Source organism: Manacus vitellinus, unplaced genomic scaffold (genome assembly GCF_001715985.3).
Source record: "Manacus vitellinus isolate BGI_N305 unplaced genomic scaffold, ASM171598v3 scaffold_14_pilon, whole genome shotgun sequence".
Taxonomy (NCBI): Eukaryota; Metazoa; Chordata; class Aves; order Passeriformes; family Pipridae; genus Manacus; species Manacus vitellinus.
In genome coordinates this window covers 12439198-12463519 of record NW_021939063.1, presented here as the reverse complement: position 1 = coordinate 12463519, position 24322 = coordinate 12439198, and the positions used below count along the sequence as shown (strand labels likewise).

Below are 24322 nucleotides of genomic sequence, written 5' to 3'. Positions count from 1 at the left end.
GAGAGAAGATGGGAGCCCAGAGAGTGGTGAATAACAAATCTATTACAAGTCAATGGCTTTGAATGCAAAATTAGGGAAACTGATCACTGATCTATGCCTGTTGCCTTCCTTCAAAAAAATAAAAGAATTTAAATTTAGCTTGTTGCAAACTGTAAATAAGCAGTACATCTTGGAGCTTTGTGCAGTAAATGGCTGGTGAGGAACTGGGTTTTGACAGTGGAACTGAGAAAATCATATGGTTGTTTTTTTTTTAGGAGTTGTGGGGCCTGTTAATGTGGTAGACAATGGAGATGGCACCCACACGGTGGTGTACACCCCTATGCAGGAGGGACCCTACCTGATCTCTGTCAAATATGCTGATGAAGATATTCCTCGAAGGTAAGGTGGTGAGATAAGCTTTGGTGAACTGAAGATTTAATGATTCAGTTGTGCTCTCCCAGCACATGAGCACCATTTAAGGACTAGCTGTGCTCCTTTCTACTTAACCAGTGCAGCTCCTTGCACAACTTCTGGGTTCAGTGGTGGTTTGAGCCTGCTGCACCTACAGCAGACACCGTTGGGGAGGTGTATTTGCACCTGAGTGTGTACTGCAGCAGCTGCCAGCCACTGACTGGGGAGGAGGGGGCAATAATGGGTTTCTCTTTAAGTCCCTTCAAGGTGAAGGTGCTTCCTACATATGATGCCAGTAAGGTGACGGCGAGTGGACCAGGGCTCAGTTCCTATGGCATTCTAGCCAGCCTGCCTGTGGAGTTTGCTGTGGATGCTAAGGATGCTGGGCAGGGACTTCTGGCTGTACAGATCACTGTAAGTAACTACAAAACCATGCAGGACTGGAAACGTGTTGTTCCAGGTGGGCAGGAGTCTCTCCCATCAGAACTGTCCACAGCTTTACCCCGACATACCCAGTGTTCTGGAGACTGGGCTGCTGGCTGGACCCTAAGGTCTGGTACAAGAAAGTCTTGCACCCTGTTTGTGAAGCTCTTGAGACTGCTTTTATGAAACTTCTGTCTTAAAATCATTAGCCATGCTATATTTGGCTCTTGTTTAACCTTACACTCTGCAAATGCCCAAAATGAGATAAACAGTTTCTTGTAAGATTATGAAAATACTGGCATTTGAAATGGAGACAACCTTCTAGCAGTGCAGTTCAGCAAGGCCATGAGATAACATCCATGCTGAGCATGACATTATGATAAATTAAAACACAAGTCTCCCTCAAGGTTGCCAGAAGTCATAGGCTGCTTAAGGAGATACTGCAGGAATGTTTTTATTTGGCTTTGTTATTGCTCTTCCTGAAGTTTCTGGTGCCTGGACTCTGTGGCCTCACAAAAAGGTCTCTGGTTAGTGGACCATAAAGCACATAGCTCAGCTCTGGCATGCCTAGGTCATGGCATGACTGGTTGTACTTGCCCTCCTGCATTCTTGCTCCTGTGCTGTCTCAATGTCTGTTCAGATGCAGCAAAGCAGTTGCCATTATTCTGGCATGCATGTGTGGCCTTAAAGCCAAAATGCTTATCAGAGCTCCCAGCCTGGCTGTGGCTTTGAAAAATCAAGTTCCACAAGCCCTGCATGGTGGAAATGCATAGGTGATCCTCCTGGCAACATTTGTTTGCTTCTTGTTCTGAGCTGTTGAATGTCAAAAGTTTCACAAGCCTTCCTGAAAGAAGTAAGCTCTTCTGTGCTGTACCTAAATCTCAAGTCCTTTACAGGCTTATACTGTACCCCAGGCAGTGTTAAGTCGTAAAATACAAAATGGAGTCAACATGTGGTTCCCCGTAAGCAGGCTTGGAAGACTTTCTAAAATGCTTTGTGCTTTGCAGCTGGTGAGAAATGGTAGTTGAAGTGACTGCATAGACCTACTTTTAACTGTAGACTTTGCAGTGTGCCAGCAGCTGGATACCTCATGCAGGAGACAGCAGACTCCAGTAATGCTTCCCCCTGCCCTCAGACCTTTCAGGGAGCAGCTGCCCAAGGCTACCCAGTGCTTACTCAGGATGGAGCTGCACAGTCTGGCTCCCCATCTCTGCCTCAGGGACCTGGGAAGCATTCTTCATTTCCAGCAGTGATATAACAGTGAAGCCTGAAACTTCTTACAGTTATCTTATAAACATTCTTGTATCAAACAAAGGGTAGTTGATGGTAGCACCAATTGTTTTATAGTGGTCTGATACCTTTCTACTCCCAGTAATCTATTGCTGGTACTAGTCTTTGAGTAAAATATATTTAAACCTCAAAAAGCTGCAGTTCTGTATCTGTTTCAGACTATATAAATATATATTTGTTGCCCTACTAGAGGAATTCAAAACTAACTTTCCAGTGCATAAATCTTCTGGTGTGCATTCCTCAGGACCAAGAGGGCAAACCCAAGAGAGTGGACATTCATGACAACAAGGATGGCACTTACACAGTCACCTATGTCCCTGACAAAACGGGCCGCTACACGATTGGTGTTAAGTATGGTGGAGATGATATCCCATCCTCTCCCTATCGGATCCGGGCATCTCCATCTGGGGATGCCAGCAAGTGTTTGGCCACAGGTGAGTGTTTGGCCCCTCTCTGTTGCAGTTGTTTGTGCTGGGTGTAAAGGTGCCTTTTGAGCATGGTACAGTTGATGTGTAGAAGACATGCTAGAGACTTCTGTAATCTGGCGGCTCTTACAAGAAAGGGTTTTCCTAAAGACAAAGAAGTGTCCGCCCTGCAGGTGAGCAGGAATCTCTTGCAACCTCTAGCAAAATCTATCCAACCTGGGCTGTCATAAACAGCCAGATGCAACCAAAGTCTGATGCTTATTTTGGCATAGATAAATCCTGCTGAGAACTGCAGTGAGGTTGATTTAAAAATAACACATCTGTGTGTGTCCCCACTGCATCATGCTCCTTTCACTGTGAATGTTGCAAGAAGCTTTTCATTCCAAGCAAGAACAAAATTAATTCTGAGGATGTAAGTAGTGTGTGCTTCTATGTTAGCAAATCCTGTTCAGGCTGGGTATGATTAGTGGAGGTTTCTGCTGCTTTTCTGTCTGTTCAAGGTTAACCAGGGTCTGAACAGGCTTTTGGGAAGGGTGAGTGCAAGGGGAGAACCTGAAGATAAGACATTGCTATGACTCGAAAAATCATTGCCTCAAAAATCAATGCCTTGGTGTAGGGGGAGGACTCCAAATTTGTTGCTACAGGAGCACCCTTATGGCTTTGTCCCTCACTTGTTCTCAGGATGGATGTTCATCACATGGCTTTGGGCTGGTCACTGCAGCACAGTACCACCTCCCAGGAGGTTGTGGCAGGGAGCAGAAGTGGCAGGAACTAGTTACAAGAATGCCACTGATTTTAGAATAAAGAAATAAACTAGGCAAGGCCAAATTTAACAGGGAAACTTAATCTGTTGTAGTTCTGTGAGAGAGTCTAGGCATTGTGCTGGTCCTGGCCATTGTGCAGTTTGAGTGCACCTGATGCCTTTCCAGGAGCTGGCTGCTAGTAGTCTTAAACAGAAATACATTCCTGACACAATGGGGAAAAAAAGAGAGGGATTCCCTTTACTTCACAAAAAAGATGCCTTAATGGGTGAATCTGATACTCTTCCAAGTAATTCAAGTGACTACCTATTCAAAGTAACTGAGCTGGAGATTACTGTCAGATGCCGGCTAAAATTTTCCCTTTCCAAGAAGTGCTTCTGATTCTGTGCTGTAAAGCTGAAATACAATTGCTGCAGGTAGGAGTAGATGCTGGAATAGTGCCAAGGTATTAAACCAGCAGGTTCATTGCCACTTGAAAAGGAGCTGTTTACCTGGTAACAAGTGCCGGTCAGAAGCAGGAATGTTCAATACGTACTGCAAATAAGACATAATAGTTCTCATTTAAACACAGTGTTCTTCAAGCTGGATCTGATAGCTACAATTTGGGCATTGTTGCATGATTTTCTTTTTTTTGGATGTGTGGCAGAACAGTGGAAAATCGTTTGTGGTTCATGGTGGAGGAAACATGGCCATGGCTGCTACTGTGTCCTTTTATAGCTGCTTATACAGGGAGGTTTATGTTAAAGCAGTGCAGCTGAGTTGCTGGCTGGGCAGAATAAAATGCCTTTGGCTCTGCATGAAGGAGTATGATGATAAGAGTATGGGTTAAGGCATTGCTTTCTTCAAACTTAGCTTTTTTCCCCTCTGTTCTCATCCAGCCTTTCTGATTGCAGAGGAGGAGGAAAGCTAGTAGCCAGCTCTTGCATGCCGCTGTGCTGACCGATTTTATGAATATCCCTTGTCATACATCTGCTCCCAAAACCACATCTGTAGGTCCCTGGGACCAGCATCTTGGTGCTGTGCTCCCCAGGCGCCTTGCAGGGAGCCTTCCTGGGAAAACTGTCCTCTGAATGCTTTCTGAAATGAAAATTGCCTTGTAGGTCCTGGAATTGCACCCACTGTGAAGACTGGTGAGGAGGTTGGTTTTGTGGTAGACGCCAAATCAGCAGGGAAGGGAAAAGTGACGTGCACCGTCCTCACGCCAGATGGGACAGAAGCTGAAGCAGATGTTGTTGAAAATGAGGACGGGACTTACGATATCTTCTACACTGCTGCCAAACCAGGAACCTATGTGATTTATGTCCGCTTTGGTGGGGTGGACATTCCCAACAGTCCTTTCACCGTCATGGTAAGCCAGCTCTGCTCCAGAAGTACCTCCCACTCGGATTCCTGCTGCCATGTTTTATTTAGTGATAGGTTTAACTCTGTGTGTAAATGTTTGCTCAGACATTTATTAGGCTAGCAGGAACTAATGAATCCTTGTTACTTGCAGAGCTTATTTTGAGCAGGCAATACAGTTAAGTGAAGCGGGATAGAAGCCATCAGAGGATGAAGACTTGGCTTCTCTGGAGAAATTTGTTTTTCATTTCCTGACCATGTAGTTCTTTTTCTAAATGATGTAAGGGTGGTTGTAATCAGCTTCTACAACTAATTACTTTAGCCATTGTCAGATACAAAGCTCTGCTTTCTCTGTCTCTTACTCTTTATTAAGTTGACCCCAAAATAAGGAATGGTCTGCTGACAGATCCCAGGGAAGTAGACTGTTAGCTCACACTTTAAAATTATTTGCAAGTGCTAGTTAAACTGTTATAGCCAAATTCCTCCTCTTTCTAATTATCTTCCTTCCAATGTGCAGTACGTCAGCACATTTAGCAAACAAAACCCCAGCCCCCTGAGAAGCAGACTAGGTGCCTCTCAGGGCTCACAGAAGCTCTTCATGTGAAGAACAGCTCTCCATGTTGGCAAAACAATTCCTGGTCTTGTAATCTCAGCTAAAGCAGCCTCCGGTACATGTCAGTCTGTGAAACCACAGGACAGTACTTGTGCTGAGTGTGGATGGAGCTCACGAGTCCTTGGGGCTGGGTCGTCCTGCCTGTCACCCTGGCAGATTGCTATGGGTGTCTGAAGATTTCCTTGAGAAAAGTGACTCCCTTGGTCTCTGCTCAAAGGTTGCCACAGGAAATGCCTCTCGAGGTCAGGGAGCGCACTCCCGACCAGCCAGAATTCCCACTTCCTAGTGACAGAGTACATGTTTGACTTGGGTGTCTCAGCTGGGAACACAGAACACTGGAACAGCAGCATTTCTGTTTTGCATTGGTTTTCTTAGTGGAGTCTTTCCAAGCAGAAGTTTCCAGTGGATTATTTCATTAGTGGGGGGTTGCAGTGGTGTGAACGGGCAGGAGGGGCTGGGGTGGCTGAGCCCAAGGGAGCTGCCAAGGGAGTGTGGGTATCAGCCCCAGCCACTCCAGTCAGATTAATGGGGAAGATGGGAATTTGCAAGTCATTCTCTTGGCTTGCCTGGTGAGAAGAGCGGCTGCACCAGGGGAAAACACATTCCATGTCTTGACAACGCTGTCCCGGCTATGAATCAGAAGAATGGCTTTGCAGCTATGGCTGGATGTGGGCTGGGTCATTCACCCCAAGTGCATGAGCTAGAGCAGCCTTCCCACGGCAACCTGCTCCCCTGCCTCCCAGCTGGCACACCATCCTGCGCAGCGCTCAGGGACTTACAGCTTAGGTTGAAACCTTTCCCTTCCCTCCCTGCATCAATCCCGTAAAAAAGCAACTTTGATACTCAGTTCTGTCAGGCAGAGCTTTCAGCTTCCCCTCGAGCACCCAACAGCGGCATGTACTGGCCTTGTCCCTTTGCTGGTGGCTTCCCCCAGTGCCTAATGCCTGCAGATAAGGGCAGTTTCCCAGCTTCCCTGACTGGATCCAGGTCTTTGCTATGGTGAGAGGACTGGGAGGGCTACATGGTGGGAGGAAGATGTTGAACTAGAAAGAAGTCTGTGTTCTGAACTGTGAAAGGTGGAAATGCCTCCATGCCAGAATAACACCTAATAACACCTAACCTGCCTCTACCCCTGCCCAGGCTGTAGATGCAGATGATGTCGCCGCACGGTCACAGGAGCCAGTGGGCGCTTCCCCTCCTGGATTCCGCCCTTGGGTACACAATTTTTACATTTTTCAGCTGCTTTTCCCCATCTGTGTTCCATTTCAGATGACAGCCTGCTTCTTGGGACTGCTTGATCGCTCTGGTCATTGTGTTCATTCTTTCTGTTTCATCAATTGTTCTTGGGATCCAGACTTTGTTTTTTCTTTACTGCTTGAAGGGAGTCTCCAAATAAACTCTAATTTAAACACGAAGAGGATCACTGCACCCACAGCTTCCACTTCTGAAATGTCTACTGTTGGCAAAAGCAACCTGAATGTACTGCTTTGTTTTCCCAGTAAAATCACAGTGTCTTGAATTCAGAGTCACATTGTGAAACTTGTTTCTTTTGTCCATGTTGTGTTGCAATCACTCTGCCCCATTTAAAAATCACTTTCTCTTCCAGGCCTTAAGCAACTAAATCCTTTCAGATGGAGCCACTTTGGGTCTTGTGTGTGCTACATTGTCTTCCATCCCTTTGTGTTCCATTTATATATCTAACTTTTTTCCAGCATGTCTTCCATCCGCGCCGTGTTTGATTTGCTCTGCTCTGCAGCGTGGTGTTGTGAAGGAGAGCTTGGCCGGACACTGCTCTGGTTGAGCCCAGTCCTTGGCTGGCTGCAATAATCACCGCACACTCTCTTCTGCTTGTGCTCACAGGGGAGTTGCTCAGTGCTCATTTGGCTCCACCACCCTTTTTGAAGTGACCCATCTTTTTGCTTCCTTTAGGTTACAGAAGAAACTTATGTCCCGGTTGGAGACATGAATGGCATGGGATTCAGGCCCTTTGATTTGGTTATCCCATTTGCTGTGAGGAAAGGAGAAATAACAGGTACCTGGAGTGCCTCTCAGGGTGGTTTATGATTTTTGTTAGTGTGTTTATCCCTTTGCAGCTATCAGTCTGGGTGGTCCAGACCACAGCATGTGGGGGAGGTTTGTATCCTGCCAGCAACTAAGTTGTTTAATTTCACATCAAGTGGTACCCGCTGAGGGATGAGTAGGATACACCCTGCCAATGGTTTGAGTTAAGTGAGGGGATTCTTAGTGCTGCCATGGTCCTCAGTGCTAGGCTGTGAGCTCCTGCGCTTGTAGGGTCTGTTGCTGCTTTTTCCCTTCTGGAGCAGCTACATGCATCCTTGATAAGCTCCATTATTTCTTTTGAGCAGATGCTGCAAAACAGTTAATTCTGCAATCCTGTTACATACCTTCTCCAAAGTAGGCAGCCCCTCTTGCACAGCTCTGACAGCTGAGAGCATCACCCAGTAGCACCCTGGTTGCACTAAGTTCCTGCACACAAAGGCTGTGTCCCCTCTGCTCTCTAGCTCAGCAATCCTACCCCAAACCCTGGGCTGTCTCAGCTTGAAGGAACTGTTGGTCTTTCCTTTTCAAAAGAGCAGGAGATGGAGCATCTTGCTACAAAGTAGTTTAGTGCCTTTTCTGGGGCTTGCTGTGGAAAGCTTAGTGGCTGCAGCAAACAGCCCTGCCTGTAGAGTTTGTAAGGTCACAGGACTGTTTGCCAGATGTCTACCACTGTGCTGTATTCATGTAGCTTAAGTAGAAAACATGTCTGGTTAGTGTTCCCATTAGTCTCCTATTTGTGCCTGTGGGTAAGACATTTAACAATTTAAAATGCTTGTTTAAAATGGCTAGACAATTCTCTGTGGGTGGGAGAGGGGAAGCAGGCAGCTTCTCCTTCTGTAACTCCCATGGTGGCCTTTTGTAGGTGAAGTACACATGCCCTCTGGAAAGACGGATACGCCAGATATCGTGGATAACAAAGACGGCACAGTTACAGTGAAATACGCTCCTACTGAAGTTGGGCTGCATGAAATGCACATAAAGTACATGGGAAAGCACATCCCAGGTGAGTCTGACAAAGCAGGTGATGCAAATCCGACTTCAGGGTCCTGCTGATGCATCTCCTCCTTGGTGAGGTTCTATAGCTGAGTTGTACACACTGTAGTAAGAACCACTTGGGTTGTCTCATTATTCAGCAGCACTTCCTCTGCAAGCAGTCCAGAGAGAACTAAAGCAAAGGAGTAAGTGCTGGCACATGTGAGCTTCCATTGTGGTTTAATAGTACCAGCCAGGCTTAAAATGGATTTTGGTTTTGGGAACTAGCTTTTGTGGCATTTTATTATGAAGAAGAAACATGCAATTTTCTAACTTCCATTTTTTCTGCCATGGTGCTCAGCAAAACTAGTGGTTACAGTGTGTGTTTATCCTTAAAACTGCATTGGCAAAAAATCTCCAATCGGTGGGGAGGACTGAGTGGCTAAAACACTATAGTTACTGTTTCCATCTCACTGCAATAAAATAAAACACAAATGCACACTATGCTGTAATCTTTCTTTCTTTCTTCCTGGCTGCTTCTTAACAAACAGAAACCACTGCCTTTCATTCCCTTTCTTTTCTTTTGTCCTTACTTCACCAGCTCCCCAGTGGAAGCTCTGCCTCGCCTGGAGGCTGCAGCTGCCTTGTGGTTCTCCGGACATGCTGGCTGTGTGGGGCTGGGGGAAAGGGGCAGATCTGTAGGAAGATGTGTAGACATGAGACAAAATACCTTCAGCAGTGTCTGAGCGGGGCTGCTGGTTCTGTTGGTGTACAGAAACACAGGATAACTTTGGCTGAAGCAGGGAGCTTGATGATGCAGTGCATGGTTGCTACTTCAGTCTCTTCAGCGCTTGTGTGGGTATAGAACCTCTGTAAGTGCTGAACTCTTGGATGTATTAATTCAGTAAGACCAATACTCTGCACCAGGATAGAAGGATGATGTTGCCTTCTTGAAGGCTGTCACGAATCAAATCTGCTGCTGGCTCAGCTGCAAAATTTAGCTTTGGACTAAAGAGCTATTTGTGCCTTCTTTTGAAGCCATTGTTGGCTGTTGGTGACTGTACTTTTTGTTCTTGTGCACCAGCTTAGCTAATCTGAGGCTGGCAAACACGTTTTTGGATACCCTTCAAATTTGCTGGTTCAGGTTCATTGAGTCAGACAATGTGCTGTGCTAGTTCCTAATTCTGAGCTACCAAAATTCAGAATCTCTGCCTGAACTGAAAGCCTGCTTCTGAGTCATGTTCTGATTTAATGTGCTAAAAATAAACTTGCAATGAACAAGACCATTTACAACATCATTGAAACTTATTTTTGGTAATTTGAGGAACACTTTTTCATGAGTGAATGTGGAACAAATTGTGAAGAAGTACAATTTGAGGGTGGAAGGGGAGGCTTATTTGATTTTAAAGTGCATTACAGTCACATAAAGGTTTTTCAGATACCAAGTAGTGAGAAGGGCATTGAAGAACATTGTGATCAGTTCTTGTAGTCCAGGCCACTCATCCTTAAAAGTGCCTCTTTTGGTTGGTTTTTTTTCCTTTAGAGAGCCCTCTGCAGTTCTATGTGAATTACCCCAACAGTGGCAGTGTGTCTGCATATGGGCCTGGCCTCATTTATGGGGTTGCCAATAAACCAGCAACTTTCACCATTGTCACGGAAGATGCAGGAGAGGGTAAGTCTGTCCTTTAAACCCATCCTACCCTAAACTGGGAACTTCTTGGTAGTGTAATGCACACTGGCGGTAATTTCCATTCCTGTGTCCAACTATGAGCCTCTGATATGATACAAATGACTTGTGCAAATATCAGGCTGTAACTTGCAGTAAAAGCTATTTTATTACTGCTTCCCAAGAGCAGTAGATGTATCTAGATGTGTCCTGTGGTACAGGGTGCAAATGGCTTGTTTAATTAAAAATAAACTGAAGGCAGCTTAAATCTAGTGGGTGATGACTGAGTGTGGAATCACTGTTAGGTAAATCTAACACTGAATAGAGCTGTGGCCTTAGTGGATTGGCCTGACCTGGTTTTGCTGCTGTCCTTTGAAAACACACATCTTAAGCTGCATTTTAAGTACCACGTATTGGATCTTTCTCATTGGACCAAGTCTTTGGACTTGATGTGCACAAAGATTTACAGAAGTGCCATTCTCCTTGTTTCCTAGGTGGGCTGGACTTGGCTATTGAAGGACCTTCAAAAGCAGAGATCAGCTGCATTGATAACAAAGATGGGACGTGCACAGTCACGTACCTGCCTACTCTGCCTGGGAATTACAGCATCCTGGTCAAGTACAATGACAAACACATTCCAGGCAGCCCATTCACAGCTAAGATCACAGGTATAAAGTTGAGACTTCGGGAAGCACTTCATATTAAAAATTAACGTCTGATAGCATGGGGGACCTGGTTTGTGGCAGGAATTTGAAGTCCTCTGACTTGTTCTGCACTTAACCTTGTAAAGTTTTGTGACTTGTTTCTGTTTATGTATTCAGATGATAACAGAAGACGGTCTCAGGTTAAGCTTGGTTCTGCTGCTGACTTTATGTTGGACATCAATGAGACTGATCTCAGTCTCCTAACAGCCAGCATTAAAGCCCCATCTGGTCGTGATGAGCCTTGTCTTCTGAAGAGGCTGCCCAATAACCACATTGGTAAGCTCTGAGAGATTACTAGGGTAGCCTTTGCTCCAATTTGCTTTGGCATGTAAAATCACTGACTTCCTGCTCCTTCCCAGAAGAGTGTTGTCAAACCACGTGGTTGATAGTGTTTGGTACAGTTGCCCAAAGACAGAAGAGTGTGAAGGATGACCTTGTCTTAGGTTACATGTGACATGTCAGGTTGCAATTGAAGTGGGTTTTGTCAGCATATATGAATGGCTTTGTGGTCCACTTGAGAGCAACATGTGTGAAGAGAGCGCTCTTCCAGTATTTCATTTCTTGGTGTGATTAAGGCATTTAAATCGAGTATAACATGAATAAAAACCGAATAAATTAGTCACATTTCTCTGCTTCATAGGCATCTCATTCATTCCACGGGAAGTAGGAGAACATCTGGTTAGCATCAAGAAAAACGGGAGCCATGTACCAAACAGCCCTGTAACAATCATGGTGGTCCAGTCTGAGATCGGGGATGCCAGACGGGCAAGAGTTTTTGGACGTGGCTTGGTGGAAGGACGGACCTTTGAAATGTGTGACTTCATTGTAGACACAAGAGACGCAGGTCAGTTCCATGGCAAAGGGACTGTGAGATGCTGTGAGATACATACCCACTCTACATGAGAGCATTGCCCCCTCATGTGTGACCACCAGCTGCAAATAGTGTGTTAAAGATGCGTGGTCATTGTCAGTTATTAACTACAGACAACACTGTTAACTTAGAATACACTTTGCATGATCCTGGCTGATGTCTTCGGTTACAGCCAGCAGGGACTGTCACTGGGGCACTGATAAAAGTTTTTCATTTGATGGTGCTGGTTCTAGTATCATTTGGTAGAATGGAAGGGAAACAAAGAAGGAAATGAGGAAGATATTTCCCTGTTGGTTTAATGTGGAGCCTTGGATAACCTTTTAGCTTTGAAGATAACTTTTCAATATTAACAAAATAAAAGGGATATGGTCAGAGGATTTTAGGAGCTGAATGCATGCTGTGCCTTCAATATCTGACTGATTAGGAGTACAGAAATGTCATTAAGGCATCATGCAATTCCTGTGTGCCCATTATGATACAATCCTACTGCTATGGGTTTGAACTATTTAATGTCAGGTTTAGAGTAGAGCTATGGAAATCCGAGGCTAACTTACGTGTATTGTAGGTTATGGTGGGATCTCACTGGCAGTTGAAGGACCCAGCAAGGTAGAGATCCAAACTGAAGATCTAGAAGATGGAACTTGCAAAGTGTCCTATTTTCCAACTGTACCTGGCGTGTACATTGTGTCCACTAAATTTGCAGATGAACATATTCCAGGTAAGCGAAAGTGTTGGGCAAATTTTTGGTTAGTACCACTGAAGTCCTACCTAGCTGACCAGTCCCTGGAACTGTGGGTGGGCTGTGTGATCTGGCTTGCACCGTAAGTCCCAAAGGTTCGAGGGGGTCCTCCACAAGCAGCAAGCATCAGAAACTGTTCTGCTTCCATGGGTGTATTTCACTTGGACCTCACTGTTGTCTGTAAAACTTCCCCTATGATCCCCTACAAGTCAGGGGAAGCTTTCACTTGTCCCCTCAGTGCAGCTTGTAATGAGCAGAGGAGGAATGACTTGCTGTTGTACTTACAGGCAGCCCATTCAGTGTGAAGATAAGTGGTGAAGGAAGAGTTAAGGAGAGCATCACACGAACAAGACGGGCTCCCTCTGTTGCAACAGTAGGAAGCGTATGTGATCTGAACCTAAAAATCCCAGGTAAGCAGCAACATCCTTATCCCCAAAACCACAACTTGCACTTGTGTAGCTTAGGTGCACCTGAAGCAGAAATACAAACTTCAGTGTTGTGAAGACATCCTCATATTAAGATAGTTTAGGGAAGAAACACTGGTAGTGTGTCTCTTTGAATGGTTAAAAATAAGCATGACCATGATCAACATATGGAGAAATAAATACCAGAGAGACCTTAATTTAATTTACTGTGTGTGCAGCAGGCTGGGGAATGGGCTGCACAGCTCACCCTGGCTCCAGGGGTTTAAGATCATCATGTAGGCTATTAAATGTTTGTATTGCTGTCTGGAAACTGTGAATCACGTAGGCCAGGCTTAGCTGGCTGCACTTTTCCAACCACTTAATCTGCCTCTGTAGAGGGAGCTTAACTGGGAAGCTGTAACTGGCTGGGCTTGCTGCTTGGCAGCACACACCTGCCTGAGCATATGAATGGGCACCTATGTGCCTCTTCTGTCATTTGTACTGTGTAATCACTTCAGCTCAGGTCCTGCTTCCAAAAACAAAATACCAAAACCCCTTGTAACTTTCTAATCTGCATTTTTTTTATTCTCTTCTTGTTAGAAATTGACTGTAGAGATATGGAAGCACAGGTAACTAGTCCCTCTGGGAGAAACTTCAGTGCCGAAATTTCAGAGGTTGACAAAAACACCTACTGCGTCAGCTTTGTGCCACAAGAAATGGGAGTCCACACTGTGGATGTCAAATACAGAGGGCAGCCGGTGCCAGGCAGCCCCTTCCAGTTCACTGTGGGGCCACTGGGTGAGGGAGGAGCCCATAAAGTGAGAGCTGGAGGCCCGGGGCTCGAGCGTGGAGAGACGGGTATTCCAGGTGAGTCCTCTGCTCTCACTGGGCTCCAGTGTGTGCTGTGTGCAGCTCTGCAGTGCAGGGTTTTGGTTTCTGTTGGCCTCTTCTCTGAGAGTTTGAGCAGAGCTTGGTGTAACACTGTGGGGTTGCCCCAAGCCAGAGGTGGCCAGTGGAGAAACATGGAGAAATAATATTGCTGTCATGTGAATGGAAAAGTCTGGAAATCCACATTTTGGAAACTGACTGCTCTCATAGAGTGAACTCGAGGTTGTAAGGTGTGTTATACAGGCTGATAGGCTAATTCAAGGCTAATAGGAGCCTTCTGGAGAAACTGCTGAGCAGTATGTCCCGGGTTGATAGGACAATGATGATACATTTAAGTATGAGATACTGCACAGTCTGTTAGGAAGAAGCTGCAACCCAGCAGCAGCAAACTTATTCTTGTGTGCTCGTATGCTTCAACAGCTGAGTTCAGTATATGGACACGAGAAGCTGGAGCTGGAGGACTATCTATTGCTGTAGAAGGCCCAAGTAAAGCAGAAATCACCTTTGATGACCATAAAGATGGATCATGTGGTGCATCATACATAGTTCAAGAGCCAGGTATGTACCAAGACCAGATCATAGGGAAACAACATTGAATGTGACTTTCAAAGAAAGTAAGGACACTCATTGCTTCTTTTCTCCCTGCAGGCAACTATGAGGTGTCCATAAAGTTCAATGATGAGCACATTCCTGAAAGCCCCTACCTGGTTCCCGTCATCGCCCCCTCCGATGATGCTCGCAGGCTCACTGTCACTAGTCTTCAGGTGAGACATAAGGAAACATCTCTACAACTTACCACACAGACTGATTTCGTCCTTGTTCTCCAAGACCAAAATGGTTGTCATTTCTTCTTAGTAAAAGTCTTGCCTTGGTTGGTGCTTGTTTTCAAGCTCAGCTTGCAGCCAGAGAGGTTTTTGGCAGCTGGCCCAGCTCTGGCAAGCCAGAATTCAAAGGCAGAAGGCTCAGCTGAGTGTATTACAGATGATGACACTTGGGAATTAGGAACAAGAGGCTACAGAAATACCACTGGAGGAGTTAAAAAGTGTTTCCCACCCCATTAGCTAGGGGAGGGCAAAGGAGAACTGAAACATGGAAGTGAACTACCAGTGATCATGCTGGCACTGGGTTCCTTGGTTGGCCCACGGAAGAGCAGCTGGGTTTCCATGGGTAGTGTAGGGCTATGCAGCTGGGATGTCACTGCAGCCTGGCTGGGCAGACAGAGGGGGCCCCATGGTGAGGTTGGGGTGCAGATTTGCTCTGGCTGATGTTATGAAACCACACAGTCACAGCTCACGTGATTCATGAGCGGTAGTGAATCTCAGAGTGGGTCACAGCTTTGTAGCTGGTCTGGGATCATCTGCTAACCTCACCATGTCATTTGTGTGTGTGTGTGGTTACAGGCATTTAAATGCAAGTTACATTAAAAGCCTGACTAAAATCTCCAAAGCCAGAAGCTTGGATGTGAGACTGAGAATCTGTGTCTAAATATACTGTACCTCAGTCCTCATTGAGTGGTGATTAGTACTTCAGCTGAGGCTTTTTTCAGCTATTTTTTTTGGCTAACCCAGCTGTGGTTCCCAGGAGTTTACCTAGGCTGCAGGACTTCTCCACCTCGGCTGTAAAAATGAACCATGACAGCCTGATCCAATAGTATCTCTTCTAACCAGGAGTTACAAGGGCGTTAATTAGTCACTGTGGTATTGATGTTTACCTTGTGTTTCATTTAAAGACTCTTTGACAGGAATACTCACTTCAATTAAGTCCTGGAGAGGCAGATAAAGCTGAGTATTTGGTAATGGAGTGCATTGTGCAGCATCAGCCTCCACTAAACCCACATCAGGGACTTGTTTATACATTGTACCTCAGTTCTACTCAGTTGCATTTATTTCCCTCTTCAGGATTTAGTTGAAAACAAAATCAGGTAAAGTATGTTAAACATGAGATGTTACTGGTAGATAGCTGCATGTGCTGTGCTGGTGGAGGACCATTGCAGCTCAGGAGGACCATTGCCTCGCCTTCGACCCACGGCCTGACAGCACCGCAACATCTGGTTTCATGTTTTAAATTGCTTTCTCATGTTTAAGACATCTTGTGGTGGCGTTCTAAATGCAGCCTCTTGTGGCAAATATAAACATGCATATTACTCTTTCAGACAACTGGATTATCAGAGGCTTTTCCCTGAATGAATCTGGAATGAGTGAATGGGTTGTGAAAATGGAGCTATAGCTTAAGCATCTTTTAAATCAAGTGCCTGAATACCGAGGACTGACCTCAGTGATAACGGGTGACTAGTTTTGTAAGCCTACCTCTCTTTGATGTGGCAGAGCCGTCAGGCTTCCAAAAACCCGTGTTACCATGGGAGAAGTCAGCCTAGCCAGTGTGGGTGACTCCTGAATCAGCCACCCCCTAAGAGACAGAGAGGTGATTTGAGCGTTAATGCAAGTAACAACATTATGCCTTTTGTTGAAACCTAAAAAAACCCTCATGCTGAAGCGGTTATTTCCCTGCCACAAATCTTGTGCTGTCTGAAACAAGAAGTTTAAATTTGATAATCTGACTGTTGCATTCTCAGGAGTCTGGATTAAAAGTTAATCAGCCGGCATCCTTTGCTATAAGGCTGAACGGGGCAAAGGGCAAGATCGACGCTAAAGTCCACAGCCCCTCTGGAGCTGTCGAAGAGTGCCATGTGTCTGAGCTGGAGCCAGGTGAGCACAGCTTTACGGTGTCATAACAAACTGTCTGACCTCCAAAACATTTGCTGTCCCACAGCAAGGGAATTCAGTTTCTTTGGCTTGCGAACAGTGTACCCAAGGGATGAGCACTGTGCTTCAAAAATTACTTCTTGGTGTCAAGAGCTGTTCAGTCAGGGTTATGTCCATGCTTTTCCTAGATAGCAAATGAACTGACTGACCCCCATTTGTGTAAAGTACAGACATTTAAGTCTTGGCCTGCCAGTGAAGGTACAGTGATATTAGTCATAAATGAAATATGATGTGGGAGAAATATGATGGGGAGAAGTTTATTTTTCAAAGCTATGCTTCCATCTTTGACTAATAGTTTATTTTTAACTTGCACTCACTCCTTCATATGAAATGTCAAGGAAGCTGACTATAAGCAAACACTACAGAAAGCTCAACACCTGTTTCAGCAATGAGCTTTTCTTTTTCACTTGAAGTCTCTATGAGTTATGGCCTGTACTATGGACAGACAGCAGCTGTCCAGCTGGGGGAGATCAGTCCCTCCTCTGAGTTAACACGCAATCAAAAATGTTAAATATCAGCAAATTGCTAAATTACTTCATTAGATAAAGGTGCTGTGTTTGTGGTGTCAGAGCAGCACGCTCAGCCCACTGGTGAGATTTGGCTTGCTCTAACCAGCTGCTTTTCTTCTCTGCACTGCTCCCTCAGCTGCTGACAGGTTGGGCTGTGATTCAGTTGTCATGTTTAGTGCACGAGTGAGGCAAATAACTCTAAAATTCACCCTGCAGACTAGATGACAGCTGAGATCAGATCCTAGTAAACAAGGTGAAAATCCAATCTGTAACACCTCCTGCAATAAATACAGCATTTTCCTACTTAAATATGAGCTTAGCAGCTTGTGTAGCTGAGTTCACTAAACCTGGGACCAAAACATGTCAAAGCATTACAGAAGCTGGGGTTGCTAACCAGTTGGGTTTAATTGCTGGTTTACTGTTTGATTGTTCTCTCTGATGTGTCAGGAAAGCCACTTCTCTCTCACAGATAAGTACGCCGTTCGGTTCATCCCCCACGAGAACGGCGTCCACTCCATCGACGTGAAGTTCAACGGGAGCCACGTGGTGGGCAGCCCGTTCAAAGTGCGTGTGGGTGAGCCCGGGCAGGCGGGCAATCCCACGCTGGTCACGGCCTACGGATCCGGCCTGGAGAGCGGCACCACGGGTAACCCTCCTCTTACAGCTCCGATACAGACCTGTTTGCACTTGGCTTTCAGGCATACACAGAAGTTGTTCCTAGGCATATTTTTACATGACTTTGCCTGCTAAGGCAGCTGAACTAACCCACATCCTCTGCTGACCTGAGCACAGGCTAATTTTGCTTTCTAGCATGCTCCTCATGTCTTATAACCATCACTTACAAGTCTGCAGGCTATACTGAGCCTTAACAACCTTAAAACTTGTGTAAATCAGCAGCTGCAGCGTGCGTTCAGTGGAACTGCTGGTTAGCAGCTGGGCTAACTCTGCCAGTTAGCTGAGCTCCACCTCGGTGGTCCCTTGGAGCTCTGGAGATGCTCTGGCTCCCTTCCACGCATGAACACAATGTCTGAGTTGGCTGTCTAGTTGAAGAAATCTTATTTAACTTGTGTGCCCCTGTTAATTGAATGGGTACCAGGGTGTACCCTGTTACCTTCTGTTCAGTGCTTGCAGCTCTAAGAAATTTCAAGTTAAATGTAGTATGATGTGTGAACCCTGGGGAGAGCAGTGGATTGTTGTGTTGGCTGTGTGCTTCAGATGCAGCATGAACAGTCTCTTCTTGGAAATCTGACACCCCGGTGTCTGCTGCGGTTTCCTCATCTGATAGTTCTCAACTCAAGAATGTAGAGTTTAGGGTTTGTTTTTTCATTTCTATGATTGGTGGCCTTAGTAAGAAAGTATGAAAACATTCCAGGATATGTACATTGATTTATTTAATTGTGTGCTTGCTCAGGCCACACACACAGGTGAATAGCAGAGTAAAACTGATTATTTTTTTTCCTTTTGTTATGCAAGGGAATAGCTAGTTCCTCTTATCCCATCTACTGCTGTGTCTTGTGGATTCCATTTCATTACCTTTTTTCTCCCTGGGAAAAAAAAATACTGCAGTTATTCAGTTAAAGCTTCTGGTGTTCTGGAGAAACCAAGCAGTTGGTTTTGGAAACATGTGGATACACCACATAAAATAAAGATACAGCCTGTGCTGCTTTAATAGGTGGAAACAAAAGCACTCATTAATACTTAGCCACTGATGCATCAGAGACAGGAGAATTTTTCTCCATCTATAAAGGTGCTTGGGGTTGTTTTAAATCTAAATAGACTGTTTAGCTTCAGTAAAGTTACTCTGTGCCCCCTTGTTGAATCCTGGCTGCTGCCAAAGGCCCGGTGCCCTGGGAGCTGCCGAGCAGCGTTTCTGAACAATGACCCAGTGTAGGGGTTTCAATAGCCAGTGGCTGAGCACCTGAACCATCCCCCACGAGGGCTGCGTGCCTGCAGCCTGCAACAATGCGAGCCTTCATCTGGGGCACAGGGAAAACCGGTGACTCTGGAGCAAGAAGTCTTAGCGAGCAGCTGTGCAGCTTGCTGGCTTTGGGAATTAACTTCCTTCCAGTTGAGCGGGGCATTGCAGATTGATGCCTGACCTCCTGGGCAGGCAGTGCCAGGGACATGGGCTGCTGGATGGCACAATCATCTGTGGGAACTGGGCTCTTCCAGCCTTGCGACACAGCAGCCTCTTGTGTGGAGAGGCTACAAACTTCTCCCTAGTTTATTCCCATGTCTGCATACTTCTGTCGCAGCAGCAGTAAACTTTCCCATGGCCGTCCTGATTTTGAGTGAGCTCGAGCACTTTATTCCTTCTCAGCAGTGTCTCATGCTACAGCCCAAAGATCATAAATATTTTAAGCCAGAGTTTGACAGTAAATTATTTTGGGGCTGAAAGCTTTATTTAATTTTTTTCTTATGTCATTGGCATTGTGTCATTGGCTTAGTATTAGCAGCAATAATTCAGCTGTGTTAACCAGATGCTGTAATTAAACAAGCTTTTGTTTCCACAAACTGCTTAGAGTGCTGTTGCCAAGCAGTTCAGATACCCATCTCCTCCAGGAGATCTCCTGCCCCTTGTCTCTCCTGCTTTCCTGTAGGCTCTTCAGTGCTGATTTGTGGTCCAGGCAGCAAGACAGCTCTGAACTCTCCAAATTTATACGTGCTGGAGCTGTGTTAGTGTGGGCTCTGACACCCAAGAGAAAGACTCTTGCTTTCTCTCTAAGCCAGTTTTTTGATGGTGAATTACTTCCATTTCAGTCCTGAAGGGCTCTCATGGCCCCTTGTCCCACACAGTCACATAACCCAAGCAGAGAAGGGAGCAGGATGAAGCCGGGGAGACTTCCAGGGGTGCAGAGGCCCTGGCTGGGACTCGCCTGTGAGAGGATGGGGGGGGGGGGGATGTGGTGTCCCTCCCTGCCTGCAGCCTTGGGCAGCCTGGTCTTGCACTGAATTACCCCTTCCTATTTAATGACAGAGGCTGCATGTGTAACATGGGTGTGAGGAAGAGTGTGTCTCACTGTGCTACATCTTTCTAGGACTGCAGTCGGAGTTTTTCATTAACACGACCAAGGCTGGTCCAGGTACCCTCTCTGTTACAATTGAAGGGCCATCAAAGGTGAAAATGGACTGCCAGGAAACTCCAGAAGGTTACAAAGTCATGTACACACCCATGGCTCCAGGAAACTATTTAATTGGAGTTAAATATGGTGGACCTAACCACATAGTGGGCAGCCCCTTCAAGGCAAAGGTTACAGGTAAAAAGCTAACCAGTACTTACTGTGTGCCTGAAGCAGCTTGTGTCATTCAGCAAATACATCCCTCTTGAGACAGTGGCATTCTGGTCTAGATGCCCAAAAACATGAGAAGAAAAATGTTCCTCCCTATCACCTCCAAAGCCTAGATGAGGGCTCTCAGGAGCAGCTACAAGAGCAACAGTCATGGAGCTTACCAGCTTGACTAAGTGGTGGGCCATAAAATAGCTTCATGGGGGAATATTAAATCCTGATCTAGTGTCAGGGTGTTGCAGTGGCAGTAGGGAAATATGACTTATTTACCCATTTTCCCCCCAAAGCCTGAAACCTGCTTGCCTGTGGCATAAGTGATGCCTCTCTTGGTCTAATTTTGGTGCAGGTGTCACCTAACCAAACATCGGTAACATCTGGGAGGCTTTTAGATGATGTGAGGAAGGCTGGTTTAGGAAGCTTGTTTTCTCTTCACCACTGTGTTTAAGCACAGGCTGGAGCTCATCTCTGCTGCTGCCCCTGAGCTAGTGAACCCTCTCCTGGTGCCCAAAGTGCAGGGATGTTCTTGGGAGAGGGCGGCAGGGACTGCACTTCCTCAGGCTGGGACACGCTCTGCTTTCAAAATGGGTTATTGCAAAATTGCACCTGCTTTTCTGCCAACTCAAGTTTAATTTTTGCCATTTGGTGATTGGAGCACAATTAACTCTTCTTAAGCCAGCTTTGCTTAATGAATCCTGAAGTTCCTGTGGTCCTTCAACCACTTGAGGGCTCTGGGATGGGATTGCTGCCAGTGGTGCTGGAAGATGTCAGCTTAAAAACCTAAGTAGGAAATTACTCCTCTTCAAAAATGCATTTTGGATGCAGAATGCATGCTAGTCATTAGGAGGGTTTCGAAACCTCCTTGTGAATGCCTTTCAGATGGGGTGAATCTGAATGTCAGAAATCTTCTCTGTTTCCAGGACAGCGACTGGTTAGCCCAGGCAGTGCCAACGAAACCTCTTCCATCCTGGTAGAGTCGGTGACGAGGTCATCCACTGAAACTTGCTATAGCGCCATTCCCAAATCCACCTCGGATGCTAGCAAAGTGATTTCCCGTGGAGCAGGACTCTCAAAGGCTTTTGTGGGTCAGAAAAGTTCTTTCTCTGTGGACTGCAGCAAAGCAGGTATGGATGCAGAATCCAGCTGGATGTTCAGGGTGGGTGGTTTAGCTGGGCTGTTTTTTCCTCTAAACCAACTTGCAGAGTTAAAATTTGGAGCTTGAGGTGTTGATCTGATTCTGAAGAAAAACTCTAAATACTACACTGTACTCACTGAGTCAGTCCTAATATAGAGTCTGTAAAGATGCCAGTTCCTCTCCAAATGACTTCATCTGAGCCAGGTGCACCTGAAAGAACCACAGGGTTATGGCATGAGAACAAACAGGTTGCTGAACTTAAGCAACCCTTGTGGTGCATTGTAGCATTTAATGCATGGTGTTCCCATTTGCCTTGAGCACTGATCAGCATCATCAGCATCATCCAGGAGCTCTGTGGAGGGTGGATTACAGGCCAGCTGTGTTCACTGGCCCCTGCTATTAACTTCTGATGAAGTACTTGTAAAGCAGTGCCAGCTCGTTTTCACAAGCAGCATTGATGTCTCCTGTGCTCTAGTTAGTTAGATAGTGGTACCCTATCAGATCTGGCAAAATGCTCAAATAAACCCTTGCCTCTATGAGGTTGAAAGCTTTTTAAAATAAAATTCCTTCTTATACCAAATTAGCTGAGCCATACCTCAGTCTACCGCTCTGTGAATTGAAATAACAAAATCCATGTGTTTCAGAGCCAGTATATTAAGGTACAACCATGCTGGCTTATTTAAGCTCAGGAATGTTGACAGTCTGTTATTTTGCTGTAGGTTCCAATATGCTGTTAGTCGGTGTCCACGGACCTACAATACCGTGCGAAGAGGTGTCCATCAAGCATTTGGGCAGCCATCAGTACAACGTCACTTACGTCGTCAAGGAGAGGGGTGACTATGTCCTGGCAGTGAAATGGGGTGACGAGCACATCCCCGGGAGTCCCTTCCATGTCACCGTTCCATAAGCAGCGCCAGAATCGGCCTCTGCGTTTGCAGCCCAGATGCAGAGTTACCCTGGGTGCAGTCCTGTTGCAAAATGCAGTATCTAGATACACACGGCTCACATTTCAATACAGTCAGATGTAAACTCTGTAACTATTTTGTACAAGCATTTCACTTCTATCCTACTTACCAACCTGATGTCAATCTATTTAATATCCTCCTCAAATTGTACCTTTGCAGTACTGTCCGGGTCACTTTTAATGTTCGGAGAATCATATGGATGACTAGACACTAATTTCCCTTGTGGATGTTAAAGACTTTGGATGTTAATTGAAAACTGGAATTTGTCTTTGTAATTGGGTATCTTAACTACTGATTTTATTTGACTGGAGACTTTACATTTTAGTTATGGAATATGACTTGGGCTGTCCCCAGTTCAAATTCTTTTCTGTAAAGAAATGAGGTAAAACTGGTACTATAATAGGTGCCTTTCTATACTTGATCAATTTTAACGCTTAACATTATAAAAAGCTACTATAAGTGGCTTTACCACTCAAATTTAAAATGTTTCTGAAAATGCTCTGCTAGTGGTTTACATTTAGAAAAAGTTTATCTTTTACAGAAAACCAAAAGCAGATTGAAATCAACTTCCTGGAAGCTTTCAGCCTTTCTATATTAATGCTTTGTAACTCTAGACAGGTAGCTTTTTGTCCATGATGCTAGCAATGCGGTTTTTAATTAGCTTGGGATTCTGGTGATGTTTCTGTAACTTTACAGGTAACTCCCCACACTCTTTTTATTGAAGAACAAGCCCCTGGATTGGCTGGGTTAAGTAAATCCCCTAAACTTGCCGAGCCAGGGATAGCTCTCGCCTGTGTGACCCACAGCTGCTGCAGGACAGAGCACCATGGTGTGTTGGGATGATGACCAGCAGTTTCCCTGGAGGCCACGGGCCTGGGGAGTAGTTGAGATGGTGCAAAGAAACCAGCCTGGGAAGGGGACCCACAGCTGCAGTGGGGTGTGGGGAGGGAGGGAGGGTGTGTGAACCTACCAGTAATAGCAGTACAAATAATAGCAATAGTACCATGAACAGACCCATCTTTGGTCCAAGGTGTTTTTTTGTGTCTCAGTCCAAGGACATGCCTGAAGCACACGTGTCTTCCGAAATCCCCTTCGTGCTGCAACAGGCATTGCTGAGGAGGGTCAGGGAGTGGAAACTTCCTTATGACTTGTCTGTTTGTCCCGGATTGCTCCACGCTGCTTCCCAAGTGCATATCTGAATTGCTGTCAGCTGCTGGGGCTTTAGTAGACTCTCCTAATGAGCTTTAACTCTGCGACTAAGAGAAGGTAGGATTTGTTGAAATGTCACTGTCCCTTGGGAGAAGTTCATGCTTATGGCTCTGTAGTTACATGTGGATGCACTACTCTCCAGCACAGTCATTGGGAAAATAAAGGAAAGTTGAGGGTTTTTTTACTGTGCTTTTTTTTGTGCCTTAATGTGAAATGCTCACTACATTGTAAAGTAGGAATTTAAAACAAAATAAACTGGAATAAAAATACAGGATTGTAAAATTGTATGTTATAACTTATTAAATAGAAATGTTTGCTTCATTAAAATGTGCATGTTAAAAACAATATTGGATTCTTTTCATATGTAGTCAGTAAAATCCAAACTGAAACTACACCACATAGCAGCTTCAGGCAGACCGGATAGCCCATGGGCCCTGCAGGTAGCCATGAAAATTTGGGCATAACCTCAGTGCTATTCTTTTTTTAACTCTAACCCCCTTTTTTTTCCTTAAAACAAAATGCCAGAAGTTTAAGCCACGGCATAAACACCCTGTGCCCCTTTGCCCCTGCACAGACCCCACGCATGGGGGCAGTGGAGCTGGCACTGGTGTGTCCCTTGAGCTGCCAGCTGGGTTATCAGTCTGATCCCAGGGCACTCCAGTGGCACCCCCTGTTCCTCCAGGCTCCCTGGGGTTGTTTGCAGAAGGTGTCTCCCTGCACCTGGGACCGGCAGCTCCGGCACACGGCCATGGAAACCAGCAGATGTTTTCCCAAACACACTCCTGCTGAAAGCCCCAGTGAAACCTGATATGCAGTGGCTGCCAAGGACTTTCCTGCCCCAGGTTTATCAGATTATTTCCTTTTTATAGTTAACTGTGTTTCATTAGCCTTGTGCTACGTCAGCATGAACCTC

General features: G+C 45.6%; 1 protein-coding gene across 2 annotated transcripts in view; it reads left to right on the top strand.

The window, feature by feature from the left end:
• The window catches only part of FLNB (filamin B), a 71674-nt gene extending 47918 nt beyond the window's left edge, over nucleotides 1–23756 (top strand). Inside the window, exons 26-46 of one of the 2 annotated variants that reach the window (XM_018068484.2) lie at nucleotides 255–378; nucleotides 648–804; nucleotides 2348–2537; nucleotides 4390–4637; nucleotides 6381–6455; nucleotides 7170–7272; nucleotides 8164–8304; nucleotides 9817–9945; nucleotides 10434–10607; nucleotides 10761–10919; nucleotides 11284–11487; nucleotides 12080–12232; nucleotides 12541–12663; nucleotides 13258–13524; nucleotides 13966–14103; nucleotides 14194–14309; nucleotides 16118–16250; nucleotides 17286–17462; nucleotides 19855–20073; nucleotides 21021–21224; nucleotides 21955–23756. In XM_018068484.2, the coding sequence (XP_017923973.2) occupies nucleotides 255–378; nucleotides 648–804; nucleotides 2348–2537; nucleotides 4390–4637; nucleotides 6381–6455; nucleotides 7170–7272; nucleotides 8164–8304; nucleotides 9817–9945; nucleotides 10434–10607; nucleotides 10761–10919; nucleotides 11284–11487; nucleotides 12080–12232; nucleotides 12541–12663; nucleotides 13258–13524; nucleotides 13966–14103; nucleotides 14194–14309; nucleotides 16118–16250; nucleotides 17286–17462; nucleotides 19855–20073; nucleotides 21021–21224; nucleotides 21955–22142 (3422 nt within the window). In that variant the 3' untranslated portion in view covers nucleotides 22143–23756. The remainder of the gene's footprint in view (nucleotides 1–254; nucleotides 379–647; nucleotides 805–2347; nucleotides 2538–4389; nucleotides 4638–6380; nucleotides 6456–7169; nucleotides 7273–8163; nucleotides 8305–9816; nucleotides 9946–10433; nucleotides 10608–10760; nucleotides 10920–11283; nucleotides 11488–12079; nucleotides 12233–12540; nucleotides 12664–13257; nucleotides 13525–13965; nucleotides 14104–14193; nucleotides 14310–16117; nucleotides 16251–17285; nucleotides 17463–19854; nucleotides 20074–21020; nucleotides 21225–21954) is intronic. The other variant, XM_018068485.3, reaches the window with a different exon arrangement.
• Nucleotides 23757–24322: the final 566 nt, after the last annotated feature.